Raw genomic sequence first — 13,036 nt, forward strand, 5'->3', positions numbered from 1 at the left:
CCTGGGGATTGATTTATTATAAAACTCCCATTTAAAAATAAAACATTTTGTGCTTAAAGTCATGTTGTGCTTAATTTTATTTTAGAATAGTATACCTAATTCTACAGTTTGTCATAAAAAAATGTATACAATTTATAAAAACACTGACAATAATACATAATGATAAATATTATACTAAAACATTATCAGATGAACAAATAGTATTTTACATTAATTGTCACTGCAGTTAACTCAGTTTACTGTACCATTTTTAACACTTTAGTGTCTAAACTTTTGCTTTTATTTCATGTAATAAAAGATTACATGTAATAATTTAACCTGTGCATTTTGTAATAACTTTAGGTTTATATTTTCTTTATGGAGGGAGCCATATTTAGACCTTCTTGATCAGGGACATCACTTATCTGCAAATACTTAATAATATAAAGGTATAAAACCTTCCCAGAGTCCATTTTTGAAAGGCAATTGCTGGGGCAAGATGTCAGGAACACAATCCCTGGTCCCATAAGCATAATCTGTGAGAACACGCATATGCTGTTAGGTGTCCAAGAGGTCAAAATAAAGCCCTCAAGAGACGTGGTCTGCTCAACAATTACCTTCAGATTTCTGATATATAATTTTTTTTAAATGTTGAGCATGTAAATAAATAACAGGAATGGAAGTCAGTGTATAGTTTTGCTGCTCTAATTAGGGTGGTCAGATCAGGATTGTATTCTGGAACATCTGTGTCAAATGCATACTTAAGAGAGAAAAAAAAAAAAAGTAAAACAAAACTTCAAGTTTCTCCCATAATAGTTACTGAGCCGACAAACCTGCAGCATATCAAGTTAAAGATTCCATGCCTGGTTTGAAAGGATGTTTTGGCTGGATATCTTGTTTGATGCCCACTGGAATAGAGATTGTGATGCATGAAAATCTCTGGAGGACAGCAGTTTACGAGGTGCTGTTCCAACAATGTGAGGCTCAAAAAATTAGGCCTCAGTCAAAATCTAACAACTAAATGTCTCAACCATGTTTGTATGCTTTTGCATTTTAACTGCAGATAGATTAATAACTGTTTGGATGTTTGCATTAAAGAGCAAGTATGCATTAGTGTATTCATAAACTGGTATATCCCATGTCATGCATTTAATTAGCAGAAACAATATTTACACAAAGTGCTGAAACTGAATACTATACCTCTCTGTGGTTTAGAAGCTTTTCAAGATCTGCAGCCATTTGATTTTTTACACGAATCAATGAAGACTTTTCTTTATTTAAATTACTGGAAATAGAAGGAAGCAGAAAAAAAATTGATAAATGTGGATGAAATAGTAGAATACCAATAAGATACTATTAACATCTCCATCAAAAAAACCCGAAAACAATAGATTTAAACCAAGAACGAGAAATGAAAGTCAAACTCAATCTGTATCAGTATCCAGAACAGAGTACAGTTATCCCTCTGTAGAAAGACCCACCGCCTCCGCACAGGCTCATGACAATCATGTAAATAGGGATTTTTTAGAGAAGGGGCGAGACCGAAAGAAAACGATAACGGAATTCTTTCCCCCCAGATCCCAAGAACTACCTCTAACAAATCGATTTATACCCCTAAGAGAAAGAAATACACCGGGGAAAAGGAGGAGAACGAGCGGAGAAATAATGGGTGTTTAAAGCTCACTAGATTGCAGGAAGAAAATTTGGGCGTGTTCAATATTTCTGAATATCCTATAACATCTCAAGAGGTCTATCTTTTAAGCAAGGGTTTGAAATTTGTCCCAGAAGAACCCCCTAACCTTTTTCAACTCTTTATAGATACTCAAAAATTTGTGAGGAAAATGTCTATCAAGAGATTCTTCATTAAGAAGAATAGTGAAGGGCAAATAAATGAGACATCAAGTACGGCAAGACCAATACAGAGGTTCAAACCGAAATCTAAATTTTGCCCAAACGAAAAAGGTAGTCAGATTGAAGCCTTTAATAAAATGATTCTGAGAGATTTCGAGAGGATGGGGAATAATTTACGTAGAGACAATAAACGTAAAAACTTGAGTGAATCAGAAAATAACATTCTGACTAAACTAAAAGACAGAAAGGAGTTAACTATCAAAAGCGCAGACAAGGGAGGTGGTGTGGCCGTTATGTCTACTGAGTACTATGTAACAGAGGCGTATAGGCTACTTGATGACCACCTCACCTATAAGAAATTGTCATACAATCCCAACCTAAAGTTCAACCAGGATTTGAAAGTTTTTCTCAATAATGCTAAAACACTCGGTACTTTGGAAGAAGCCGCTTTTTCTTTTATTTACTCAGAGTTCCCGAGAGTCCCCACTTTTTATTTCCTCCCTAAGATCCACAAGTGTAAAGAAAGACCCCCAGGAAGACCAATAATCAGCGGTATCGATTCCCTGACATCTAGGCTCTCTGAGTTTATAGATTTCCATCTTCAAAAATACGCTCAGGGAGCTCGGTCATATATTAAGGATACGAAACATCTCATCCAAGAATTAGAATCGATTGAATGGGATGTGGATTATGTATGGGCCACTTTGGACGTAACTTCCTTGTATACCGTGATCGATCACGATCTAGGTATAGAAGCAGTTCGAAGGAATTTAGAGAGGGACCCTGATCTCGAACCTCCTTTTTGTTCCTTTTTAGAAGAAGCCATACGGTTTATTCTCACCCATAATTTTTTCAGTTTCAACGAGGAATTTTTCTTACAAGTGAAAGGCACGGCAATGGGCACCAAGTTTGCACCAAGTTATGCCAATGTGTTTATGGACCATTGGGAACAAACATCTATCTGGTCCAATAACCCTTTTGGTGCAAACTTGGTGCTCTGGAGACGTTATATAGATGACGTCCTCGTCATCTGGCGAGGTTCTCTAGAAGAACTAAGGGACTTCTTCACCTATGTCAACAACAATTCCTTATGCTTGAACTTTACCCCAAAGATCGGTATCTCGAATATAGACTTTCTGGATCTGTCTATTTATATCGAAAATGGAGCCATCAAAACCAAAACTTTCTTTAAGAACACAGACATCAATAGTTTTATTGATATCAACAGTGGGCACCATCCTAATTGGCTAAAAGGGGTTCCCAAAAGCCAGTTTATTAGGATGAGGAGGAACTGTAGTGACCTAGACTCATTTTACACACAAGCTGAAGTTTTGAAAGGCCGTTTTCTAGAAAAGGGCTACGATCCAGAGAGTTTGGATGCGGAAATTAATAGGGTGGGAAGTATCAAACGTAGTGATTTGCTTATAGACAAAAGGAAGGATATCTCTAGGAATTCTATTTTTGACTTTTCTTTTAACACACAGTACAGCTCCAAGGCCTTTGACATCCAAAGGATTATTAAAAAACATTGGGGGTTGCCGAGGGAGGATGAATATCTCAACCAGCAGATTCCCCATCTCCCCAAAGTTATTTTTAGGAGAGGAGTCAATTTAAAATTTTTTTGGCACCAAGTACCTTCAGATTGGGAAAAAGTAAACCAAAATGTAAAGAGGGTTATCATACATGTGGGAGTTGTGTCAGCTGTAATCATAAAATCAAGAGCACCATAAGCTTTGAGAGTACAGTCAACAAGAAAAAGTTTAAGATCAAAGGCAGTATGTCCTGTTTTTCGACACATGTTGTATACCTACTCACATGTGGGTGTGGGATGCAGTATGTGGGAAGGACAGGAAGAAAGGCCAAAGTTAGATTCCAGGAGCATAGACGTAACATCAGAAACCATTTGTTAACTCACTCAGTGCCGGTGCCGGTGCACTGTAACAAATGCCCACTTTTCAACTTTAATACCCTACAATGTACCATCATCGAACAAGTAGCTCTAGATGATAGGGGAGGTGATTTGATGCTATTATTGAGAAAGAGAGAGGGATATTGGATACATACCCTGCAAACCATGCAACCAAGGGGACTTAACGTTGATTTTGATTTGGTTTGTTTTCTTTAAATAATATTTTATTTATAATTTTTATATATACACATTTTTGTACCTCTTTTGCCTTTAACCTGAATTATGATTGATATAGGATGGGTCAATAAGTATATATAAACATGGAGGTATATAATGCACTCTTAACTGTATTTTCATTTGTAATTTTATTTAATTCTATTTATTTATATATATTTTCTCCATATTGTTATTAAGGGTTTACAGAGAGATGTGAGGGAGATTTATCCCTTTTATAAAATATTACAATGTCTAAACATCATTAAGATTGTTACACATTATCGTTAAATTATTTTTCTCATTCATGGTTGTTTCCTGCTCTTAACGAGCGGTGGAACGCATATCAGGTGGAACGCACAGATGACTCCGGAAGATAGCCGTGAGTCGCATATCCGGTTGCGTCATCAGTGCGCACCTGGAAATACTGCAGACGGACAAACCCGGAAGCGAATTAATCATTGGAGGAGACCACGGGCGTGCCGCAATTAGATGGATTTAAAAAGGACGTTTTTGCCCCTGAGGAAGTTCAAGGACATTTGAACGAAACGCGTAGGGCTTTTTATAGTGTTTCAGAGTTTTTTTATTGTTTGTATTAGGCTGTTTTATTTATTTTTACTACTCCAACTGGGAAAAGTTGATCCTGTGTTTCATCCTGTGATCCTGAGACCGGTTGATTCTATATGCCTGTTTGCCACTTCAACATTGTAAGTGTGCCTTTATATTAAAGTGTATTCTTTTACCAAGATACTCTGCACTATTTTGTTTTTTATTCCTTTCCATGTATATGATGATGGTCCATCTACCCTGAGATACTCACCGTCTTATACGATATGCCTACAATCAATTTTGGTTTGTGAGTGTGAACTACTATTTAATTTCCACTCCCCCTTAAAAGTTAACAGTATTATGCTATGTTTGTTTCTGTTATTATTGTATCGTAGATCCATTGTTACCCATATCTATTGAGGACCTGGAGGAGTCCTTATCTGCCATACATTTAGTGCAAGGGTAATTTTTTGTTGTTAACTATTACCCACTAAAAGTGTGTCCTATCCACTAGGAGGTGTATCTGTACTTTCTATATTTTGCTATTAACTATTATAACAATCAGTTTTATTTATTTCTCCTAAACATCCATCAACTTAGTAATAACAATAATAACATAATAATAACAACAACTCAGTATACCAAATATACTCTTTTATCAAAATAATTAAATTACATAAATAATAATCATTAAATTCATAAATGTGGACATGGTAGACATAAATCCTATACTTGTGAAATCTTCCATCCTCCAACCAAGGTGGTTAAAGACTTCAGACATTTTCTCCTTCCTGTACTTCTCTCAGAAAGAGAGAGAGGGAGAGACAAATGTCTATTTACGTATGTTTTAAACTTTCCAATGTATTTGGAGTATATTCACTAAATGTATTTCAGCATGTGTTTACAATAGGTTATATTATTAATGCCTCTATATGAGAAGCATTTGATTGTTAATTAACTTAAATAAAAAAAAAAGTATCTATTTTAATAATTGAGAGACAGTCACCTTGTTGTCCCCTGTCCAGTGGAGAATCCCTGGCTTTGTTAATGCTTTAGGACATTGGAAAGCAGCTTTGACCAGAAGCAGTGTACACAGGGAGCTCATCCAAAGTAGATGCATAAGGAGAGGATGTTTTTGAAGCATCCATAACTAAGCATCCATACAACATCCATACAGAGGGCATGTGCTCTAATCAGAAACATGTGTAGAGCTACAAGACATTCAACTATCTCCAAAGGAGGCAGAACCATAACTGGAGCTCCCTATAGTTAGAGACGGAAGAAGGTGATGTATTTAGGTTTTCTTGGATTAGTTCTACCATTCCACTTAGTGGAAGGAATATCTCAAGAAACGGATTCTTGTGGACCCTGACCACATTATGAAAGAGAAAACGTTACTTGTCACTCCATAAAAGAAAAGGAAATTTAAAATAAACATAAAAGATTTAGCAAAATAAAGTTAAAACTAAACTTGCCATATAAGTATATATGTGTTAAAGTAAAATTTGAATCTAAGATAGGTCACTATAGCGAGCGTTAGGGCAGTTGCACAAAACATCTTTGGCTAATTAAAAGAACACCATAGCGTTAGAAACACTTGCATTCCTAACGGTATAGTGCTCCTGTCTCTAGTTTGATTGCAGGGTTAAAATGCCAGGGGCACTGCATCCAGGCCACTTGATTGAGATTTAAGTGGTCTGGTTGACTTTAGTGGTCCTTTAAGCACTACACCATATGACATGTTCATGCCAATTCAAAGTAACTGGAGATAAACTACGGTGACTTTGTTTTGAGTTTTTTTTTTCTAGCTTCAAATACAGAATATTTTGGGTAGTTTATGGTCTAACTCATAGTTGATCTAGTTTTGATGAACCATATTTTTTGCGATGAAATAGAAAGGCCCAGTTTTAAAACATAACAAAACTCAAGTGTTTGCTCGACCAAAGGTAGTGTGACATACTAAAATGTATCACATCTTTCACGGAATGGTATCTGTCAGGCCCACTACAATAATGGTTTTCTATTCAACAGAATAGACGATGTAAACTAAAAAGAAATATAATGTTAAAAATACTATAGTACGTTAAAATAGAACTTAGAATATTAGGAACAAAAATAAAAGTTGTCACCTGCATATCTGACTTCAGTGGAATGTTAAAATTATTTTTACAACCACGCAAATGACCATTCTTTTAACATATCAATGATATTCTGGTATTTACAGGTGCATTAATACTGAAATGCAGGCTGTCATGCTGTGTTGAGTGTAAAAGACATTTGTATACAATGACTGGTTTACAGTATGGCTCTCCAAGTGACAAGTTGGTAGCTATACAATAGCCCTAAAGCCAAAAAAAACACCACACATTCCCGCGACTTTGAAAGCATAATTTCAAGAAAGATTATTTATTAATCATAGAATACATACTTAAAAGGAAAAATGTTAAGATTATTGATTCAGATTCCATGAAAGATTTAGATAAAACGGTCAACTCATTAATAGATTAGTATGAGCAACATCCAACCAATATTAGATTTCAGTAAGGCTTTTGACACTGTTGCACATAGAAGGCCAATATTGTTGAATGGGTAAGGCAGTGGATGAGTGACAGGCAACAGAGGGTTGTAGTCAATAGAATATTCGAAGCCTGGGCTTGTCACCAGTGGGGTACCTCAGGGATCTGTACTTGGACCCATTCTCTAATATTTTTATTAGTGATATTGCAGAAGGTCTTCATGGTAAGGTATGTCTTTTTGCTGATGATACTAAGATATATAACAGGGTTGATGTTCCAGGAGGGATAAGTCAAATGGATAATGTTTTAGGTAAACTAGAAAAATGGTCAAAGTTGTGGCAGCTGACCTTCAATGTGGATAAGTGCAAGATAATGCATCTTGGATGTAAAAACCCAAGGGTCCTAACCTCAACATCCGGGGAAAGGGATTTAGGGGTAATTATTTCAGATGACTTAAATGTAGGCAGGCAATGTAATAGAGCAGAAATAAATGCTAGCAGAATGCTTGGTTGTATAGGGAGCGGTATTAGCAGTAGAAAGAGGGAAGGGCTCATGCCAGTGTACAGAACACTGGTGAAACCTCACTTGGACTATTGTACACAGTACTAGAGACCGCATCTCCAGAAAGATATTGATACTTTAGAGAGAGTTCAGAGAAGGGCTACTAAACTGGTTCATGGATTGCAGGATAAAACTTACCAGGAAAGGTTAAAGGATCTTAACATGTATAGCTTGGAGGAAAGACGAGATGGGGGGGGGGGGGAGGGGTGGCTACGATAGAAACATATAAATACATAAAGGGAATCAACACAGTAAAGGAGGAGACTGTATTTAAAAGAAGAAAAACTCCAAGGTTAAGGGACTACTACCCACCACCTACCTGGACATATCACGCCCTGTCCTCTTGACCTCCACTAGGCTCTAGGCACCCAAGACACAGCTTCCATTCTAGACCCCACTGACCTGACAAGCTGCCACTCGACAGCCCCATTGCACCATACCGACGAAGTAAACACACCTAGCCGTGCGGGGTACCTCCTCATAGACGCCCTTAACCCGGACCCATGTCATGACAAGACCTAACCTTTCGCACACAGTACACTCAACATCATATGACCACTGCCACTATTTCAACCAAGCACCACTCAGACGACCCCACAAGCAGCCACAAAAGATGTGACATACCAGAGCCGAACCACACTGGGCATACCACTCTTGTAAAAATGACAATAAGGCAATCACCAATAACAACCCTAACAATCGACCCCAATCCCTCAAGCCATAGCATTACGCAAAGATTCACTAGAGAACTCTAATCTTCAAATGACATTGTCTTTTTAAAATATCTACCACTGAACTCACTGGGGTCTATTTCATGGCTAAGAGGGGATCCAAGCATGTACTCTCCTCAAGGTGGGCTTATATTACTAAAATGTGGAGAAAGTTGAAAATAAGATAAAAATATCACAAACCCATTGTACAACCTATTCAAATGTAAAGGCATTTTCAAACTTAATGTCAACTCTCATTTTATATTCAAATATAGGCAGCAAGTGAACAGTCAGTTCTTGAATTTCATGTGTTTGAAGCAGGAAAAATGGGCACGTGAAAAGATTTGAGTGACTTTGACAATGGCCAAATAGTGATGGCTAGACGACAAGTTCACAGCATCTTCAAATGGCAAGTCTTGTGGGGTGTTCCAAGTATGCAGTGGTTAGTACCTACCAAAGGTGGTGCAATGAAGGACTACCAGTGACGCAGCATCAGGGTCATGGATGCCCAAGGCTCGTTGATGCATGTGGAAACGAAGGCTAGCCGTTTTGGTCTGATCGCACAGAAGAGCTACTGTAGCTCAAATTGCTGAAAAAGTTAATGCTGGCCATAATAGAAAAGTGTGAGAACACACAGTGCCTCACAGCTTACGATGTATGAGGCTGCATAGCTGCAGAAGGGTCAGCGTGCCCTTGATGACCACTGTCCAGAGCCAGGTGTGTGCGTTGTTTAACTGGGGAATAAATTTCAGCAGTATGCACTATGGGAAGAAGGCAAGCCAGCGGAGGCAGTGTTATGCTCTGGGGAATGTTCTTCTGGGAAACCTAGGGTCCTGGCATTCATGTGGATGTAACTTTGACACGTACCAGCTATCTAGAGATTGTTGCAAACTACGTACACCGCTTCATCGCAATAGTGTTCCCACATGGCAGTGACCTCTTTCAGCAGGATAATGGACTCTACCACACTGCAAAAATGGTTCAGGAATGGTTTGACGAACATGAAAAAGAGAAAGGTGTGGCACTGGCAACTTCCAATCAAAACTTGATAAAAGGATCATTATATTAAATGCTAGTTTTGAGGTGACAGTACTCCTTAAGCACCAAACTAATTTTGTCTCAATGAATCTGATGCTTTTCTATCAGCCATGTGCATGTGCAGCGTGTCTGCAATAAAGGAAAGTTTAATGTGGATTCTAAAGGTTGTTTTTTTTGAACCCCAGTAATCTAAAGTCTAAAGATATAAATTAATTGTAAGAGTCGAATTTAGTATATAAATGTTCAAGACCTTTTTTTTTGTTTTACAAGGTGTTATATATGTGGTATTCTATATGGTGGAGAAAATACATGGTTCTATTTATAACATTACAGTCTCCAAAGCCAAAGCAATTGTTAAGTGCTCTACATAATTACGCAAAAACACGCAGACACGTAAAAACTAAATTTATCGAAAATAAATAAATACAATTTTCTATATATATATATATATATATATATATATATATATATATATATATATTTGTGTATATGCAAATAAATGTATGTGTATAAATAAAAATAAAAATATATATATAAAATTTTATTATAATTGGCTAAAATGTTAAAATGAAATTACACAAATTCTAAATTTTGATCACAGTATACAAATATCAATATGTATTAATTATAATGCTGATATTACGGTATTATCTTGCATGTGTAGTGGTAAGACTAATTCGTCGTTATTAACACTCACAACACTCTTCTTAAATACTTTCTGCTCTACTAGCTCTGGTAGTTCTGGTAGTTCTACAGAGCCTAGTAAAAATAAAAACTTTAGTTTTTTTTTTCTTCAGTCCTTTTTATCACCTGACAGACAGGCTCTGTCATCTGGTGTTGAGAGGACTAAGTGGAAAATGTAACACAATGGCATGATTAATTGCTCTTGCACTAATCTAGTAATGTAATTCAGAGCATTTAAAGGGGCACTGTAGGCACCCAGACCACTTCTCAGCTCATTGAAGTGGTCTGGGTGCCAACTCCCATCACCCATAACCCTGCAAATGTAATTATTGCATTTTGTATAAAGTGCAATAATTACCTTGCAGGGTTAAGTCCTCCTCTGCAAAAAAAGATGTTGTGGTGTGCTATAATAACTTAGGTGAAGATAACCAATAAAATGGTATGCATACACTGGTTATAAGTCTCCCGAAATATACTGGTAGTACTCCAGTTAGGAAATAGTAATTCCAGCTTTTAATCACTTAAAACCATAAGCATAAAACATAGTATAAAAATAGTGTAAAACAGTTTGATACAATGATAAAAGATAAGGTATTGATTGCACGCACAAACGATCCACCACTAATAGTGGCCAAAAAGGCACATCAATAAGTCAAAAGACATGCCACAGGAGGACTCCAAGATGTTCTGAGTCAGCTCCTAAATACACCAAGGTTCCGGTTATCAAGTAGTAGTGAAGGAGTGAGTTCTGGATTAAAATGCCCCAAATGGAGTGAGTGTGAGGTAGTAGAGGCTCCAAATGTGTCCTAACCGGTTTCGTCCTCAGGACTTTTTCAAGGTAGAGCTCTACCAGACAGCCACTATAGGGACTTAGAGCATCTTAGACGACTTTTGGTCGTCTAAACAATGCTGGATGTCCTCACGTTATGCATGAGGACCTACAGCGTTGTGGGAATCCCCATAGGAAAGCATTGAGGTCTAATGCACGCTTGTGGCCATTGCGCATTAGTTCTCCCCTGCCGGCGAACATCGGCAGGGAAGGAGCTTGGGCGTAGCCTGACCAAGCACCGAGGGACATCTGCGCTGGATTCAGGTAAATGTCTGAAGGGGTTTTACCCCCTTTAGCGACGTGGGATGAGGGGGCGCTCCAGGATTTTCTAGTGCCAGGAAAACAGGTTGTTTTCCTGGCACTAGAGAATCCCTTTAAGCTCATATACGAGCGCTGCTGCAGCACTCTGTGGGATAAATAATACCTTTGTGGACTATGTGCGCTAACTGCAGTATGGACACGCCACCAGATGACCACACCTCTACCAACACCTTCTATCTGTTGATATCAAACCTGCTAAGTTGGCATGCCTGTTTGTCTATGCTCATACTCCCACCCCTCTTGGTCAGCAATAATAGAAGCAGTATGATTATTTATACATGTGAAGTAATAATTACATCTATAATGCACAATTCCTCAAGTCCAAAATATTCAGATAAATTTAATAAGCATACTAAAGTTGTGATTACTGCCAACAGTCTTTCTTTGCAGTGCCAAGAAAAAGTAATTTGTTATTTAATTGCCATAGTAACAACCGTTTGCTGTATCGTGTTTCATCAGCTTTTTTTTATGTATTGTACACACAAAAAGGACTCAACAAGAACTTGAAATGTCAAAAAATAACTCGAGCAATGAAACTTCCACATTACTCCATTCTTAACTAATAAAGAGATTTCTATTTAAAGTGAAAGCAAGTCACAGAAATGTATGTTTTGTTGCATATGGCATTGACAAACTATGATAAACAAAAATAATGTTAAGATTCTATTTGAAGGTGCCAGTTAGCAGTCAACTGGCTTAAACTGTACATTATATTTTCCAAAGCTTACTTTCTGAACTTGGCAGTTATGGTATATGAATCAGGCTAAAGACTACCCAACATGTTAATTTCTTTTTTTTTTTTTAATTCTTTATTTTTGCAGTGCATGTTTATATCACAGTCGCATATGGAGGTACCCCAACAGCAATCCTCCAACGCATTATAGTCGATTGTAACATAGAGGTACATGATGAAGCTTGCACATTTTTATATTTATGAACAGTTTGAACAAATATATCTCGAGACCTGCTAAGTAACAGTAAGATAGAACAAGTATAACTTTGGTTTGGGAGGTCGGAGACATAGTAACGCTAACGTTAAGCTTGGTGCCAACATGTTAATTTCTGCTGAGAACAAAGCATTTATTGACATTACAATTCCTTTAGTCTATTAGAAACGTTATGCATACAAATACAATCAAGGCATTATAAAGAGACACATTAAACCAGAACTGGGAGGTATTTGAACCCAGAACACCTGGCTGTTCTGGTAACCACCATACTAGAAAAAAATGAAAAAACAAAAAAATAAACTTATGGCAGGACAATAATATGTCCTTCTTTCACTTTTGCTGCAGTCATTTCTGAGCGTGTTAAAAGAAAAAGTGACATATGTTTAGTAAGACGCATTGCAGATGTAGTGGTTAATATCTCTTTGATACACAAGCATATGTACGGAGATCATGGCTTAAATAATCAAGTGCTAGACTACTAGGCAGGACTTGAAATCCACTCACAACAGCAGTCTGAATAGCCTATTGTAGGGCTGGGATAACGGTATGTGGCGAAAGTAACCTTGCCACGGGCTCCTGGAGGGGCCTGCTGGCCAGCCTCTTGCCAAAACACTATGGGCCTTTTAAAAATGTATGTGAATTATGTACTTTTGTACTCCAGAAAGAGACCGACTGTTAGCACTAATTCCCTGGAACTGTTTTGGACATAGGACCATGTGCACAGTCAGTCAAAACTATGTCTTCCATGGAAATACCGAACACCTGAACCAATCTGGGTGATTTTTGGATATGATGGTCCCCCAGATCGGGGCTAGCAGGGGATGTATCTCTCGTGGGGTTTCCGTGTGTTTTGGAGGTACTTTTGGGGTGTTTGGGAAAAAGTATGTTTTTCTGTGCTTGGAGATAATTGAATTAGATTAGTTCAG

General features: G+C 37.5%; 1 protein-coding gene across 6 annotated transcripts in view; it reads right to left on the minus strand.

Annotated features, from left to right (window-relative positions):
- Positions 1 to 13,036, minus strand: part of PIBF1 (progesterone immunomodulatory binding factor 1) — a 184,401-nt gene that overhangs the window by 24,636 nt on the left and 146,729 nt on the right. For all 6 annotated transcript variants that reach the window (XM_063425936.1, XM_063425933.1, XM_063425934.1 and 3 more), the window contains one exon: positions 1,180 to 1,264. In XM_063425936.1, the coding sequence (XP_063282006.1) occupies positions 1,180 to 1,264 (85 nt within the window). The remainder of the gene's footprint in view (positions 1 to 1,179; positions 1,265 to 13,036) is intronic.

The sequence above is a fragment of the Pelobates fuscus genome, chromosome 1, assembly GCF_036172605.1.
Source record: "Pelobates fuscus isolate aPelFus1 chromosome 1, aPelFus1.pri, whole genome shotgun sequence".
In the NCBI taxonomy this organism is placed as follows: domain Eukaryota; kingdom Metazoa; phylum Chordata; class Amphibia; order Anura; family Pelobatidae; genus Pelobates; species Pelobates fuscus.